Source organism: Nicotiana tomentosiformis, chromosome 3 (genome assembly GCF_000390325.3).
Source record: "Nicotiana tomentosiformis chromosome 3, ASM39032v3, whole genome shotgun sequence".
Lineage (NCBI taxonomy): Eukaryota > Viridiplantae > Streptophyta > Magnoliopsida > Solanales > Solanaceae > Nicotiana > Nicotiana tomentosiformis.
In genome coordinates this window covers 32426715-32444878 of record NC_090814.1, presented here as the reverse complement: position 1 = coordinate 32444878, position 18164 = coordinate 32426715, and the positions used below count along the sequence as shown (strand labels likewise).

The 18164-nt window shown below is 39.7% G+C and overlaps 1 protein-coding gene across 2 annotated transcripts; it reads left to right on the top strand.

The window, feature by feature from the left end:
* Positions 1-12: 12 nt before the first annotated feature.
* LOC104086702 (sodium/proton antiporter 1) lies at positions 13-18137 on the top strand. 2 transcript variants are annotated; one of them, XM_009591019.4, is made up of 10 exons: positions 13-333; positions 2060-2236; positions 2331-2459; positions 7994-8170; positions 9082-9188; positions 10490-10610; positions 15707-15768; positions 15869-16171; positions 17357-17651; positions 17736-18137. In XM_009591019.4, exons 1-10 carry the CDS (start codon positions 145-147, stop codon positions 17853-17855), a joined length of 1680 nt encoding a protein of 559 aa, XP_009589314.1. In that variant the 5' UTR covers positions 13-144; the 3' UTR covers positions 17856-18137. The 2 variants fall into 2 exon arrangements, with proteins under 2 accessions (XP_009589314.1, XP_070052937.1); XM_070196836.1 differs by having other exon boundaries at positions 2045-2236.
* The last annotated feature ends 27 nt before the right edge of the window (positions 18138-18164 follow it).

Here is an 18164-nt window from a genome sequence, read left to right as displayed (position 1 = left end):
TCATTAATAATTGAATTCCCTAATGTAATTTTAATTTTTGTTAAAGGATACTGAAAAAAAAGGAATATTGTTAAGGATAATTTTATACATGCAGTTTGCAGTTGTCTGATTATCGGAGCCTCCACTTCTCTCCGGCATCCACTAATGTCTACGTTTCTCCCAATCAAAAGCCACTGTATTTTCCCTTCTCACACTCATTTCAAGAACCCCCCAATTAGAACCTCTCCTGCTCCATCCCTTTTGCCTCAGACTAGCTTTTCAAGATTCAGTGATGGACCCAGATACCGCTATTGCGTCCTCGCCAAAGCCGAAGACCAAGCCAGAGAAAATGAGGTTTAGTTCGCTGCCTGATTTTATCAGTTCACTATTTTGTATACTGAGGAATTCGTTGGATTAAATTTCTAAATTTCCTTTATGTTTATGGATAATGATGCTTAAGGACCATATCTGGTGTTGGAATGAAATGGGGTTGAATAGAGCAGAATGGTTATAAAGGATTAATGCATGTAGAGAAAATTTAATTTTTAAGGCACCCATTATTTAGAATTGGAATGAAATGGAGTTGAATAGAGCAGAATGATTCACAGAGAATTCATATAGTCGACCCTAAACAGTGTGGATAGAGGCATAGGTGGTTCGTACAGAGAACCTCTTGTCTTAACCCGTTATTTAGTATTGGAATGAAATGAGATTGAATAAAGTAGAACGGTTGTAGAAAATTCATATATCTGACTACAACTAGTGTTTAATCAAGGCGTAGTTGATTCATACAAAACACCTCTAGTTTTAGAGAATCCATTATTTAGTATTGGAATGAAATGGAGCTGAATATGTATATTACAAAATGTTTACGAAGGACTCGTATAGTCAATCCCGACTAGTTTGGGACTGGGGTGTAATTGATTCATATAGAGAACCTCCAGTTTTAGAGAACCCATTATTTAGTATTGGAATGAAATGGGGCTGAATAAAGCAAAATAGTTAAAGAGGGTTCATTTAACTCATTAACGTCCATCTAGTTTGAGATTAAGGCATAGTCGAGTTGTATATAGAGCCTTTGGTTGTAGGGAAACCATTATATCTAGTCTTGGAGAATCCATTATTTTATATTGGATGAAATGGGATTGACTGGAGGGGAATGATTGTAGTTGATTCATATAGCCAAGTCTTAACTAGTTCAGGATCAAGACGTAGTTGATTCATAATTTTGGAGAATCCTTATCAAGTATCGTGATGAAGTTGGGTTGAATTGGGGAAATGATTCCAGATGAATCATACAGTTGATTCCAACTAGATCGAGATTGAGGTTTAATTGATTTTCTGATGGATTGTTGTTGATAATGAGGCAGTTGTTTCACAGTGGCTAGATTCTTGGAAATACTCTGATGGTTTCTTTGGAACCAGATGGATTTTACAAGGGTTAATATTATGCTAAGTTAGGAATGCAAGCTCCTTTTTGCTTTTCTTATCTGATTATTGAAATGTCATACATGTGTTAGTCTCCATCTCATCGAGTTATGTATTTTTCTAATTTTAAGTATGTAGCCTAATTCCTTATCATATATTTCTCCTTTCTTAGTCAATAACTTGATTATAGTTTCCACAACTGCTTGTAATTTAGAGAATGGATTAGTATATTACTAGCATAATAGAACTTTAGGTCTCAGGACCTTATGCATTTGATGAACTTAACAGCAGTTAAGGTTGAGGCCTCAAGAGTGAGTAAGTTGTTAGGTTATATATATATATATATATATATATATATATATATATAATAACAGTAAACTACTTGTGGACAGGACCTCATGCATTTCATGAACTTTAATAGCCATTAAGCTTCACTGTGAGAGTAGGTTGTCTCAGGTTTACTTCCATAATATAGATGGACGGCCTGTAACTGCACTTTGTTCTTCTAACAGTATATTTGCATTTATCCATCAGTTAGTGGTGTGAATAGTAGTTCCATCTCTAATTATTATAGCAAAAGAAGACAAAAGACAACTAAAGAAAAGTGCAGTGGCTTGTACTTTCACTTTACTAAGAGTTAGGTTTGCTTCAGGAACTAACAACTTCATCAGGAACATGTGATCCTTTATGTTCAGTTGATGAAATGAGCTCACAAGAATTTGAAGCTACTTACCAGCCAAAGACAGATTTACTGAAGGCCTTTGCAATTCTTGCCGCGGCCGTCACTGGTACAGTAGCAATAAATCAATCATGGGTGGCTGCAAATCAGGTGTTTTAACAGGAGCGTGATTATCTTATTTAAAGGCATACTAATGAATTATCCTACCAAAATTTCATTTGGCTGATCAATTGTCATGCTTCAGGATATTGCCATGGCGTTGCTGTTTGGATTAGGATATATGGGCATCATATTTGAAGAGTCTCTTGCATTCAACAAAAGTGGAGTAGGGCTTCTGATGGCCGTGAGTTTATGGACCATTCGAAGCATTGGGGTAAGACTTTCATCACTTTTTGAAACCACAAATGATCTTTAGTTGAGATTACTTCCGTTTAGGCTATGTTGACTATTGAATGTTTGATAGAGTGAAAGTAAGCTGGACTAGTAATAGGAAGTTTGTTCAGTCTTACTAAAAAGCAACTTCTTGCACCTACTTTTAGCCCTTTAATGCTCTTTATGAAGGCTTACATTAAGTGAAACTTCTTTTGAAATTATCTTGTTGCTTTGTTCAACTTCATGTTCTAGCTTTACTATTGCTAAACTGTTGATCTGGTTTTGAATTAGAGTGCTGCTTTATTATGAGCATACTGTGAGAATTAGCACGGGAAAAGAATATTATTGGTTTAACTATAATACAATGAGCCCTATTTATAACTATACACAATACATATTCTTCTCCTATTCCATGTGGGACTAGGATTATTTACATAATTATCTAACACTCCCCCTCAAGCCGGTGCATACAAATCATATGTACCGAGCTTGTTACATATGTAACTAATACGAGGACCAGTGAGAGACTTGGTGAAAATATCTGCAAGCTAATCATTTGACTTCACAAACTGTGTAGCAATATCTCCTGAGAGTATCTTTTCTTTGACGAAGTGACAGTCAATCTCAATGTGTTTAGTTCTTTCGTGGAACACCGGATTTGATGCAATATGAAGGGCAACTTGATACCACACACAAGTTCCATCTGGCTTATCTCACCAAATTTCAACTCCTTGAGCAACTGTTTGATCCAAACGAGCTCACATGTTGCCATAGCCATTGCTCAATATTCTGCTTCTGCACTAGACCAAGCAACCACATTATGTTTTTTGCTTTTCCAAGACACCAAATTATCTCCTACTAAAACACAATACCCGGACTTAGAATGTCTATCAGAAGGTGATCCTGCCCAATCAACATCAGAGTATCCAACGATCTGCTCATGCCCTCGATCCTCGAACAATAATCCTTTGCCTGAGGCTGATTTTATATACCGAAGAATGCGGACAACTGCATCCCAATGATTATCACCGGGAGAATCCATAAACTGGCTCACATCACTCACAAGAAAGGAAATGTCAGGTCTAGTCACTGTGAGGTAATTTAACTTACCAACCAGCCGCCTATATCTTGGCAGAATCGCTGGCTCCCCTGTCCTAGCAGAAGTTTAGAAGTCGAATCCATAAGAGTGTCAACCAGTCTACAGCCTATCATTCATGTCTCCTCAAGAATGTCTAAGGTATACTTTCATTGTGAGATCACAATACTTGACCTAGAATGAGTGACCTCACTACCTAGAAAATACATTAAGCTGCCAAATCGTAAAATTTGAAAGTGCTGAAAGAGATGTTGCTTCAACTTAGTAATAACATCCTGATCATTGTTGGTAATAACAATATCGTCACCATAAACCACTAAATAAATACAGAGATTTGAAGTAGAATACCGATAAAATACAAAGTGAGCAGCTTCGCTACGAGTCTTGCCAAACTCCTGAATAATTGTGTTGAACTTACTAAACCTTGCTCGAGGAGACTTCCTTAGACCATAGAGTGTCCGGCGCAACCGACATACAAGACCACTAGACTCACCTGAGCAACAATACCAGGTGGTTGCTCCATATAAACTTCATCCTCAAGGTCACCGAGAAGAAAAGCATTCTTAATGTCCAACTGATAGAGAGGCCAATGGCAAATAACAACCATGGATAAAAAAAGTCGGTTTGGTGCTATTTTAGTCACAGGAGATAAAGTATCACTGTACTCTAGCCCAAATATTTGGGTATACCCTTTGGCAACAAGGCAGGCCTTAAGTCGATCAACCTGGGCATTTGGACCAACTTTGACTGCGTAAACCCAACAACATCCAACAATAGATTTACCTGAGGGAAGAGGAACAAGCTCCCAAATACCACTTGCATGTAAAGCAGATATCTCGTTAATTATAGCTTGTCACCATTCTGGATGAGATAGTGCTTCATATGTAGGCTTAGGGATGGAAATAAAGGACAAAGGTGATACAAACGCGTAATGGAGTGATGACAAACTGTGATAACTGAGATCGACATAATATGAATTAGGATTAAGTGTGGATCGTATACCTTTTCGAAGTGCAATCGGTGGACTAGGAGGAGACAAGTCTGCAGTAGGAGCAAGGTCAGGTGCAGGATGTGAATCAGCGGAGCCCGATGCTGGATGCAGATGACGACGATAACTTAAGAGTGGTGTTCCTACAGTTGGGAATGCAGGAGGAGGAATGGTAGACTCCTTAAAAATTGATATGGGTAAGACTTCCGTGGCTCGGGATATAGGAGGAGCAATAGTAGACTCCTCAAAAGTTGGTATAGGTAAGACCTCAAATTTATCAATATGGTCAGAAGAGGTAAAGTCAAGACGAGACTCAAAAAATGTGACATTAGTTAACACAACGTACCTACGAAGATCAGGTGAGTAGTAATAATATCCCTTATGAAGAGAATAACCAATGAAGACACACTTGAGAGCACGAGGAGCTAACTTATTTTCCTTAGGGGCTAATTTATGAACGAAACATGTGCTCCCCAAAATACGAGGGGGAAGAGAGTATACGGGTGATTGGGGAAACAATACTAAATGCGAGACTTAATTTTGGATGGATGATGAAGGCATCCGATTAATCAAGTAACAAGCCGTGAGAACTGCATCGCTTAAAAACGCAGCGAAACATGGGACTGAATGAGAAGTGTGCGAGCAATCTCAATGAGGTGCCTATTCTTTCTCTCTACAAGCCCATTTTGCTGAGGGGTATAAGAACAAGATGTCTGATGAATAATTCCTTGAGAAGTCATAAACTACTGAAACTAAGAGGATAAATATTCTAAGGCATTATCACTGCGAAAATTGCGAATAGAAACACCAAATTGATTTTTTATTTCAGTACAAAAACTAGAATATAGAAAACAACTCAAAACGATCTTTCATTAAGAAAATCCTAGTACATCTTGAATAATCATCAGTGGAAATAATAAAATAATGAAATCCTAAAGTTGAACTAACTCTACTAGGAACCCATATATCAGAATGAACTAAAGAGAAAACAGACTTTGCACGACTCTCAACACTACGCGGAAAGTTGGCTCGGGTATGTTTCCTAAGCTGACACGACCCACAATCTAATTACCAGCAACAGAAGTATCAGTCTAAGCAACCGAGGCTACTTTTGGAGATGTCTACTTGCTCGATACTGAAGGAACACATTATATTCCCTTTATCTATTTTAGATAAAGAAAATCTCTGGTTACATGTAGTCTCGGTATGAGCAACATGAGCATTTTTGGGTAATCGACCATGTAAAGAATAGCAAACATCACGAGTACGTCCAAAACAACCCCCTCCTCGTTTATTCTCCATAGTCTGAGATGCCCGATTTTCATTGTTTGGGATGCGAGAACAGAGGAGTCAGCTGTCTATGGTGAGATCACTGTGTTACTAGCGATGCAGCAAGACGAAGTAATCGAAAGAATAATTCGTCAATTGTAGGAACAGTCAGACTAGCCAAAATCTGGTCACGTACTGAATCAAGGTCATTAGGAAGTCCAGCGAGTGTAAGAATTAGAAACATCTTCTATTATTGCTCTTGTTGTTTTTCAATACTAGCAGAAACTTGCATCAACTTCTCAAATTTATCCATGATTGCCTGTTCTTGTACCAAGTAAGTAGACATATCCAATTTCTGTTTCTTTAAATTTGTCATCCACGATATCACATCATAGAAACGAGATATGTCATTCGTGTATAAAGTGCGAGCCTTTTCCCAAACTAAATGACATGTCTGGATTGGACGAAACAAGGGCGTCAACTTGGAATCAATAGATCGCCATAAAATACTATATAATTGAGCATTGATCTTCTCCCAAAGTGCTTTGGCCTTTTCATCTCCCTCACTAGCCTTTTTGGTTAAGTGGTCTTGAACACCTTGGTCTTTGCACCACAACTCGACAGAGGAAGCCCAAGCTAAATAGTTTGAGCTTCTCATTAAGGACTTTGAAGTAATCATAAAGCTTGAATTTCTAGCACCTGTGTTTTTAGAACCAAAAATATCAAATTCGAAAGACATAGTTGTTCTAAGTAAATAATCCTCAAATAGACTGAATTCTAACTGAGATTGATTGAAAGTGGCTTGAAAACAATTGGTACGCCGGAACCCTAGTCTGGCTGTTAAATTTTTTTTAAAAAAAATATGGGTCGTCTCGGAATTGCATGGCGACTTCACTGCAAAACAAAATCTAGTCGAAATCTTGTTGGAAAAGCTCACACGCGCCGGCGCGTGAGACAGACGCACCGCCAGAGTCATAGATCTGACCGGCGCATGGAGGCACGTGGAGGGGACTTTGCCGGAGAAACTTACTGGGGTTTGGTCGCCTCTGATATGGGAACCTTGTGGTGGTGCTGGATTTTGCACAATACTAAGGAAAAAAGAGAGAACGCAAATCAGCCCTAAAAACGTCGCCGGAATTGAAGCACAACGACTATTTTGGCTGGCTTTTCTTTCCCGGATGTTTTTTCACTGCCGCTCTGATACCATGTAAGAATTAGCACGGTAAAAGAATATTATTGATTTAACTATAATACACTGAGCCCTATTTATAACTATACAGAATACATATTCTACTCCTATTTCATGTGGGACTAGGATTATTTAACTATCTAACACATACTACTTTTTAACTTGTATGCACTGTGGTGCTCCTCCTTCCGCTAAGACACAAGGAAAGCAAAATTTACAATTAAAACTGGAAGGTCCAGTGCACCTACTAATTCCTCCAATTGTGGATCCTATTTAGACCATCAAAATATTAAATGGAAAAGAGTCCATTTTGTTGTATATATCTTAGAATATTATATAACTTGACAAGTTAACGGGGCACGTTCTGAACTTTCCAACAAGTAAACAACTCAACATCTCCCAAATAATAGATGCTTTCAAGTTTCAACACACAGCTATTTTCTAGTCTATGCTATCAGCTGTGCCATTAATACCAGTGTTCTATGGAAAATGTATGTGGTGAAGTATCTTAGCAATCAGGTACACCCTGTCCAAAGTGGGTCGCTAATCTGTCTGTATTCTTTCTATTACACTTGAACTTGTTTTCTATACTCGTGCTATGATTTTACTTATTTGCATTTTCGGTAGGAATAATATGACTATAGACATCGTTACAAACTAAGCTGCATCTCTAATCATTCACATGATAGGATTAAATAATTTTTTTTTGTTAACACCCAAATAATGTGGTGCAAGATGAAAACTATTGGTGAACTCTGAATAAAAGTTTTCATCCATAATGTGGAAAAGTAGCTTTACCAAACATTTTGTTTTTATGATGAATTTTGCCAGCATCCGTGAAATAAGATGATAATCATAGAGATTGAATGATCATCGAAACAAGCTCTAGGATGGTTTTCTTATTAACAATAATGGAATTTAGAGAGAAGATGTCTTTTTATCTTCCGTCCAAGTGTTGTTTGACATTTTTGCACTCTTTTATGTCCTTGGCAGGCTCCTTCTAATGACATAGCTCTTTCAGAATTGTCACATGCAACTGCTGAAGTTAGTGAAATAGTGTTCTTTTTACTTGGTGCGATGACCATTGTTGAGATAGTTGATGCTCATCAGGGATTTAAGCTTGTTACTGACAACATCACTACTCGCAAGCCAAAAACTCTGCTTTGGGTGGTTAGTGCTTCATTAATGTTTTCTGTTCCAAATCACTCTTCGGCTCTGTTTAGCTAAGCAGTTCTTTGTTCTTTTCTCTGATTCTGGAGATTCTGTAATATCTTGCTTTTGGTCTAACAAACACAGATACTGGTCTGATTTTTCATAAATTCATTATTGTAGTGACTGTACAGTGTACTCTTCAAAATAGTGTTATAATTACCCTTCAAAATAATATGATAATTTAAGTAACTCCTCGTAAATTGAAGAATGATCAGAATAAGAAGGATTAATATAAGCAGATGATGACAGAAGGTCCACTTTCCCTACCGATTTAGGAATCTATTGAGGCCCATGTTTTGTCGCAACATATTCAGTCGTAGTTCTCTTTTTGTAAAATGCATGTGCTAAGGGGGGAAGTCTTCATGCCAGAGGTTAGGCATCTACCATTTTCTTCTGTTGGAAAGTCTTCTTTTAGGAATTGACAATTCTCAAAATAAGAAATATTCATTGTTTCTTCAATACAGAGATCAGAGATGCACGGTTCTTGGAGAGGGTTTTCTACTAATTGATGGGTCTTAATAGTCTTTGTTGTACGTATTTCACATATAATTTGGCTTCCAAGTTCCTTTCAATCGTAACGGTTCTTAGTAGTCTACATTGTGAGTATTTAATTTAAATTTGATATCACTCATAGATATTTTAGGATTCTATAATGCACAGCAGACTGAGGGTAGTATAATTGTCCTGATTAGATGAAGTACATGACGTACATAGATGAATTACACACTAAACGCCACTCATGAAAACGACGAGTCAATAATATGAAATACCTTGAGAGTTCAGACTGTTTCAACATTTTCGTATGCTGCTTGTTCCCTTCTGTTGTTATTAACTTTCTGATGTGCTTAATGTTTAATTGGTAATTTCAGGTAGGTTTTGTGACTTTCTTCCTTAGTTCAATCCTGGATAACCTGACTTCTACTATAGTGATGGTCTCCTTACTGAGGAAACTGGCACCACCTTCAGAATACCGAAAGTAAGTATGAGCATCTTTGAGCCTCATCTGTACAACCTTCTAATAGGAGCTAAGATACCAAGGTTTTTTACTCTCTGCTTGCTCTCATACGTCATCTAAAGTTCTAATTTGATCTTGGAAGTATGCACGATTGATCTTGATTGCCAGAAGTCTCAAGAAGTTTTGATATTTGAATTAGAGAAAAAAGAGAGGAAAGAACTAGGGATGTACATGTTGAAGCACGTTAGGTGTCTATAAGAGAAATGAAAAGCCCAGATCTTCCCAAGATGCAATTTTGTATTACTTCAAGGTTCTTTCAATTCAATTTGTGGAAAGCTTCTTATGAGGACCTATTATATTCAATTTATGAATGAAGAACACAGTGGAATGGTTGCATGTGATGTGATGTTTTAAGAGCAATAAGTATCTTATCGATCAATGTCTTCTAGAACTTTACTCTTATTCTTTTAGGGGTTGTTTGTTTCATGGGATAACGAAAAATAATCTCGGGATAGAATGGTCATTTAATCCCATGTTTGGTTGAATTTTTGAGTCCGGTATAATCAATCCCAGGATTAGTTGAACTTGGACCACAGTTTTGGTATTTTCTTACGCCATATTCAATGTAGGATAACAATCCTGGGATTAGCTATCTTGGGATAAAACAATCAAATGACATAAATGTCCTTCTCCATAGCTCTTCTCCTAAAGTCCTTTAAGAAGGCTAAGGTTAAAACTGAAAGTAAAAGTTTATCCAAGTTTATCTATTGTAAAGCCAAACATATGTTTTATATTATACTCCCTTTATCCCATTTCTGATCCAATGAACCAAACATCTACAAAACAAAGTATATCCACTAAATAATCCTGTCGTTATTTACTCCCCGTCTTATAATCCCCACATTATAGTCCCGGTATAACTTGTTTGCGAACCAAACGACTCTTTAGGAAACAAATCATGTTTGCCTCTGTCCAAGGATAGACTAGACTCTCTAGTATCTCAGGCTATTATTCATTTTGAGTATTTCCCCAGAATTCTGAACCATTTCTAGCTTTTGTTTGTTCAGCCTTAAAAGCTGAATATGGTGTTCAAATTAACAATCTTCAATCTGTGAAAATTGTGGATCTTCCAGCCCCTTATACAGTAAATCTTAAATATGAGGGATGGGCCCGAGAAACATCTCAGTGAGATAAATATTGACAATTTACAATTACTTTGTCTTGCTTCTATACCTACCAGTTTCTTTCTCATGTATCCTTTTTCTGAAGGTTCAGATCCTTTACTGTAAGAAGTAAATTATCTGTAAAGTATTTGTTCGCAGGCTTCTTGGTGCTGTTGTGGTTATAGCAGCAAATGCTGGCGGAGCATGGACTCCCATAGGTGATGTTACAACTACAATGCTCTGGATACACGGGCAAATATCCACGTTGTCAACAATGAAGGTTGTTGAATTTTTCTATCTGACTGCTTCTATTTTCTTGCATGCACATCTTTCCTTGTGTCATAACGGCGAAAACAGTCTAAGGGAAAAGGGCGAGAAGGAATTATCAAGTAAGCACTGGATGACTGATTGTCATTTGGTATAGCTTCCAATATTGAATGATGATTGGTCTACATATGCGTGATTTTCATAACATTGTTAATGTCATATTAAACAGTACATAACCGTACATACACTGACTTGGCCAGAAAACATGCTTGCATTGGCTTTGGAGGAAACTATAACCCCATTCTAAGTAGAGGAGTGCTCATTTAAGTTTACAACAACAACAAACCCATGGAGAGGGTAGTGTGTATGCAGACCTTACTCCTATCTAGTGAAGATAGAGAGATTGTTTCCGATAAACCCTCGGCTCAGAAAAGGTGAGAAGGAGGAAAAGAAGAAGAAGAGGAAGGAGAAGAAAAGAAGAAGAAAAAGAAAGAAAAGGGAGAGAGAAGAAAATGAGGAAGAAAAAGAATAAATAGTAACAACAGGGAAATACGATAATTGAAACGAACTAAACAACATGACGTAATATAGATCTGAGAATAAGAAGGTATATGCATGCTACCAATACTACTGGTAAGAAAAGGAAAAACTTTCAAACTCCCTACTAACCTTCTACCCTAATCCTCGACCTCCACATCCTCCTATCAAGGGTCCTATCCTTAGTAAGTTGAAACAGCGCCATGTCATGCCTAATCATTTCCCCCTAGTACTTCTTTGGCCTACCTCGACTTCTTCTCAAACCCGCCATGGCTAACCTCTCACACCTCCTAACAGGAATATCCATGCTTCTCCTCTTAACGTGCCCGTACCATTTCAGCCTCAACTCCCATATCTTGCCCTCTACGGAGGCCACTCCCACTTTGTCCCGAATAACTTCATTCCTAAACTTATCTCTCCTGGTACACCCACTCATCCATCTTAACATCCTCATTTCTGCTACTTTCATCTTCTGCACATGGGAGTTCTTGACTGGCCAGCACTCAGCTTCATACAGCAGAGTTGGTTGAACCACCACTTTGTAAATTTTACCTTTAAGTCTTGGCGGCACATTCTTATCATATAGAATACCGGATGCGAGCCTCTATTTCATCTATCCCGTTCCAATACGATATGTGACACCCTCGTCAATCTCCCGGTTACCTTGGATAATAAACCCGAGATACTCGAAACTATCTCTTGGGGATAACTTGAGTATCAAGCTTCACATCCATGTCTGCTTCATGAGTCCCGTCACTGAATTTACACTCCAAGTATTCTGTTTTGGTCCTGCTCAACTTGAAATCTTTAGACTCCAAGGTCTGTTTCCAAACCTCCAACCTTGCGTTATCCCCGCCTCGTGTCTCGTCGATCAACACTATGTCATCGGCAAATAACATGCACCATGGCACCTCCCCTTGGATGTGCCGCGTCGGTACGTCCATCGCCAAGGCAAAAACAAACAGGCTGAAAGTCGATCCCTGGTGCAGCCCCATCACAACTAAGAAGTGTTCTGAGTCACCTCCCACAGTCCCCATCCTAGTCTTAGCACTATATATCCTTAATCACCCTAGTGTACGCTACCGGAATGTCGTTAACCTCTAAACACCTCCACAGAACCTCCCTCGGAACTTTATCGTACGCTTTTTTAAGGTCAATGAACACCATATGCAAGTCTTTCTTCCTTTCCCTATACTGCTCCACTAATCTCCTCACCGGATGAATAGCTTCCATAGTCGAACGCTCCTCCTCACCCTGACTTCCACCACCCTCTCCCTAACCTTCATATTGTGACTTACAACTTTATACCTCTGTAGTTGTTGCAATTTTGGATATCAATCACCTTTGTTCTTGTACAAGGGAACCATCGTACTCCACCTCCATTCTTCGGGCATCATATTTGTCTTAAAAATAACATTAAATAACCCAATAAGCCACTCCAAGCCTGCTCGGCCCGCGTTCTTCCAAAATTCCAGCGGGATTTTGTCTGGTCCCGTCGATCTGCCCCTGCTCATCTTACGCATCGCCTCCTCCACCTCTACCTTGATACGCCTACAATACCCAAAATCACGCTGACTTTCGGAGTGCTCCAACTCACCTAGCACGATGCTTATGTTCCCCTCCTCGTTAAACAGTTTATGAAAGTATGTCTGCCATCTTCGTCTAATATGTGCCTCGTCCATCAATACTTTGCCGTCCTCATCTTTGATACACTTCACTTGGTCCAAGTCACGGGCCTTTCTCTCCCTCACCTTGGCCAACCGGTCCCGCTTTTGCCTCCGAGTTCCTCGTACAGATATCCAAACGTTGTAGTCTTCGCCGCCGTAACTGCTAACTTCGCCTCTTTCTTTGCCTTCTTATAACACTCCTGATATGTCCTTTTCTCCTCGTTTGTACTTTGCACTAACTTCAAATAAGCCGCTTTTTTCGCTTCCGCTTTATCTTGGACCTCTCTATTCCATCACCAGTCCCCTTTTTGACTCCCAGAATAACCCTTCGTGACCCCTAAGATCTCTCTAGCAGCTTCCCTAATGCAATTCGCTGTCGTGGTCCACATCCTAGTCCTGTCCCCCCTACTTCTCCATCATAGCCCGCAACCTCTCCCCCAACTCCTGAGTTTTGTCCTTAGTCAAGTTACCTCACTTGATCTTAGATTTCCTGCACATCGCCCTCTTCCTCCTACTCCTTTTGATCTCCAGGTCCATTACTAGGAGTCTATGCTGGGTCTTGAGGTACTCACTCGGGGTGACCTTGCAATCAGTGCATAGACCTTTATCACATTTCTGCAGAGAAGGTAATCAATCTGAATCTTGGCCACTGAACTCCGGAAGGTGACCAGGTGCTCCTCACTTTTCGGAAAACTTGAGTTAGCTATCACCAAATCAAAAGCTCTAGCGAAATCCAACAGTGAGGTACCTCCCTAGTTCCTATCCCCAAAACCTCACCCGCCATGCACATCATCATAACCCCTTGCATTAGCGCCAATATGGACATTGAAATCCCCTCCAATGAAAAGCTTCTCGGTGTGCGGGATACTTCGCACCACCTCTTCCAAATCCTCCCATCTCGGTGTGCCTGAGGAGCGTGTTTACAGTAAACCCTCCAACTACAAGCTTAATACTCATTCCTTATCAAAAAAAAAAAAAACTACAAGCTTAATACTCATCAACCTATCGTTTACCCTTCTAACCTCGACCATTAGCTCCCTGATGTCCCCCGTCAACTAAAATACCTACCTCGTTCTTGCCCCCAGTGCCTCCTGAGTACTACAGTTTAAACCCGTCTACATCCCGAGCCTTAGTACTCACTCATCTAGTCTCCTGGACACATGCTATGTTGATCTTCCTCTTCCGGAGAATCTTAGCTAACTCTATAGACTTCCTCGTCAACGTGATCCAACTCTCAGCCTAGAGGCTCCTTTAACCCCCTTACCACCCTTGCTCCCCACCCGAGGACATGGCCTTACTCTCCCATCATTCACCACAGCCACTATAGTCTAAGGGGTATTAAGTAATCACTACCACTTAAATAGCAAAGAGCGAAAACAAAGGAATATAAGCTAGAATTCGAAAGACTAAAAAAACTCAAAAAGCGCTACTACGAATATAGTAAAACAAGCAAGCACTAGAGCAGTTAATCTACCTCGTTTCTAATCTACCACTATGCATGCAGGGCAGTTAAAATGGTATAGATGATTACTTAAACTTATAGACACTAATTGCAAGTACCGAAAAGCCAGCAAGTGTTGTCTACCTAGAGCAATCAATCCAACTACGGGTAGCTGGCGAGGCAACCAAAAAAGATGTATTAAACACAATCAAAGACTGCTGGCACAGGCAAATAGAACACAAGAAAAATATAACAAATCTTGGAGAACACAACAAGAAACAGTATATACACAACTAATAAGAAAGAACGAAACAATAAACTGGATACACACAACTAATATCAAAGAATGAACAGGCAATAGAATATAATAGAACAAGAACGGTAGAACCTGGTGTTGTAGTCGAGGAATTTAGTCGCCGGAAACGGTGAAGCTCGCCGGAAAGCTGCCCGAAGTTATTGGACCACGTTGGAACTGAAGATGTGACCACCAGTGCCGGTAATGTGACTGTACGGAAACGTGGGCCTGATTAGTAGCCTGAGATGACAAAATAGTGCTTCCACCCACGCACCGGCTCCACGGCTTGCCGTCTCATCCTCGTCGTCCCGAAGTCCTGCCACGAAAAGGAACAAGACCGAGAGGAAGAAAGAGGGGTCGGAGAGACTGCCTTTTACCTGTTGAGATGCGGCTGACGGGAGGGAGGGAGAGAGAGAGAGAGAGAGAGGGGGCTAGAGAGTGAGAAGAGAGCAGGTCAGAGAGGGGTGGAGAGGGGAGCAGACGCCGACGATGGCTGCTCTTCTTTCGTCTGCTTAGGGTTCAGAAGGGAGAGAGGGGGAGAGGAGAGAAGAAATAGGACAGGAGAGAAGAGAAGAGAAAAAGAGAGAGGAGAGGAGAGAGAAGGGGGTCTATCTGCTGCTGCCATCGGGTTTTCAGTCGCCGGCAGTGACTGCTCTTTGCCGGCTGCTTAGGGTTCAGAAAGAGAAGAGGAGAGGAGAGAGAGAAGAGAGAAGAGAGGAGAGAATGCTCATTTAAGTTTAGTTGGATATATATTTGACACTATGGATAAAGGTAGAACTGAAATGAATGCATGATGCTTACAACTCAGTTGCATTCTCTCAAACTGCACTTATTAATGGAATTAAGCATGCAAGACGGAAAGAAGGGGAGGAAAGAAGTATATAAGTTTTTCGTGATAAAGGAAGTTTTATTTCAACGCTGCCACTGGTTCTATCCAGTATCCACAGCGTATATTCATTTAAACAAAGAAAAAAAGAAACTAGTGACTTTCATAATCTTTCACATAGTTATATTTTGAAAATTAGTACATTAATCTCTGGAACTCTCACTCTGCTAGATCATGTCTAAGCCTGTCCAGTCTTCATTTAAAGAACTCTTTACGTCAGTTGCCAACTGAAGTTTCTATTCCAGTCTTGGTAACAAGTGCAATGCACTTTATTTTTTCGCAGGGCTTATTTTTACCATCAGCAGTTTCTCTAGCTGTTCCTTTGGCTCTGCTGTCCCTTACAAGGTACATTTATAGCAAGACCTAAAGAGCTTCTTGAGTTTCGGAAATATTTCATGCAGTAGAGTAGGAAAGAAACTATATGTGATATTATTCCCGTGTTTAGTGAAGTAAATGGGAAAGGACAAAATTCCGCAGATGTTCTGGCATCCGAACAGATGGCTCCTCGAGGACAGCTAGTTTTCTCAGTAGGACTTGGGGCTTTAGTGTTTGTACCAGTTTTCAAGGCCTTGACTGGTTTGCCGCCATACATGGGTATGCTGCTTGGACTGGGAGTTCTTTGGATAATCACAGATGCAATTCACTATGGAGAATCAGAAAGACAGCGACTGAAAGTACCACAGGCTTTATCACGCATTGACACTCAAGGAGCTCTTTTCTTCCTCGGAATCTTATTGTCCGTTAGCAGGTATTGAAGAATCCTTTGGGTTGTTAATTGTTTCTGCCTCCAATATCGTAGCAGAATGGTTAATCTATCATGACATATTCTCATGTGTCTTAATACATGCTTGTTTATTTCACATTAATGCAATCTTGTTCCTTTTTTGCTTCTGTTGACTAGAACAATGTTCTGGTCTTTTCTACTATGAGATGTCAGTTAATTACTGAATTTGGCAGATGATAAAAATAAATTGTGGTTGACAGCAAGAATTCTGGAACTTGGATCGCTGTAGTGCATCCTTCCCTACTTGAGTAAATATTTTATGGAAAAATTTCATATTTCTTCCCTCTTTACAGCAGCATAGTAAAAAAAATGCACGCAAAACCCTTCTCTTGATAGAATAGGTTCATACATCATAATACTTAATGTAAATTACACGATCTTTTAAATGATTTGGAGTAATTTACATGAGGTAATGCACCCCATTCTAAAATGACATGTAGATGATGTGAACTTGTCCCTATATACACCAACAAGGGTTGTGGTGGAGTGGTAAGTACTCTAGGTCTCGGGTTCGAGCCCTAGGTATGAAGTGGCCTTTGTTAGAGAGCACTTTACCCCTAACGTGGGACTTCCTGGCACGAATCCGGATTTAGTCGGACCCCAACGCGGATACTAGATATCGGGTGGAAAACCAAACCAAAAAAAAAAATTGTCCCTATGTTCACTGCCAAATAAAAGTGATATTTCACCATATAATTTCATTTCCATATCCACAATCCTTTTCCATAGTTCTAAAAGTGGGGCATTTTCTCACTGCGGTGATCCAACCCCACCCAGGAAGCTGGTCAGGTGTTTCCCTCCTTTGGTTGGAGGATAGCATGATATTGGTGCGATAGATGTTGTGAGCTAGATCTGTTCAAAAATCTGCAATCGAGGGCATTTGGTATGAACTAGTTCTAAGTATTTATTAATAGGAGTAACCCCACGGTGTGGGATAATACTGGGTATGTTGTTGTATTAATAGGAGTAAACCTCTATAAGTGAAATCATTTGGAAAATCTTATTGTTCTTCTAGGATTGGGGGTGGGTGTAGGATTTATTACTCTGTTTTGCTCATGCACTGTGTGACTATCAACTGTTACCATGCCATCTGAATTAGGAAGCTTAGCATTACTTAGCTGTTCTGGTGTATTAACATCCTTTCCATAGCTTGGAGGCAGCAGGTATTCTGCGAGAATTGGCAAATTACCTTGATGCTCATATCCCAAGTACTGAACTTATTGCGAGCACAATTGGAGTTGTTTCAGCAATCATAGACAATGTTCCTCTGGTTGCAGCCACAATGGGAATGTACGACCTATCCTCCTTTCCCCAAGATTCTGAGTTCTGGCAACTAGTAGCATTTTGTGCAGGTACTGGTGGATCCATGCTAGTAATTGGCTCAGCAGCTGGAGTAGCATTTATGGGAATGGAAAAGGTCGACTTCTTTTGGTATATGAAAAAGGTACCGTTGCTGCTATTTGATGCTCCACTTGGAAAAAAAAAAAACATTTCTGCTGTTATAACTTGTTATTTTCTATCTCTGCAGGTTAGTGGGTTTGCTTTTGCTGGCTATGCTGCCGGTATTGCTGCATATCTAGCAACACATAATCTCAACATCTCACTTCCCACAGCTCTGGCTCAAGTTCCTTTTCTTCATGGTTCATAACTCATTCAGATGGGCATTTGATCATTGAAGCTATTAGTACATCTGATTGTTTACGTATTCTCAAATATATGAACACATGACTTTTAGTGGTGGCTGGGGGAGAGGGTGGGACTGAAGATTTCAGCCCCCATAATGTAATTTATTGATTTGTCATTAATAAATTAATAATGTAATGTGAGAGCGCATTAATAATTTAGTTGAAACGGGCTGCTGGGAGATAATTTCTTATGCATGAGACGCAAGATCAATCGTCAAAGCTTAAGTTCAATTTAGTTAATTCAACAGGGAGCTCCCTTTATTCAGCATTAC

Bases quoted from the DNA above. Each gene is read 5' to 3' on its own strand.
- LOC104086702 (XM_070196836.1), top strand. From the start codon at position 145: ATGTCTACGTTTCTCCCAATCAAAAGCCACTGTATTTTCCCTTCTCAC. The intron at 8,171-9,081 runs GTTAGTGCTTCA...TGGTAATTTCAG, and splicing joins CAAAAACTCTGCTTTGGGTG to GTAGGTTTTGTGACTTTCTT. The intron at 15,769-15,868 runs GTACATTTATAG...TCCCGTGTTTAG, and splicing joins GCTCTGCTGTCCCTTACAAG to TGAAGTAAATGGGAAAGGAC.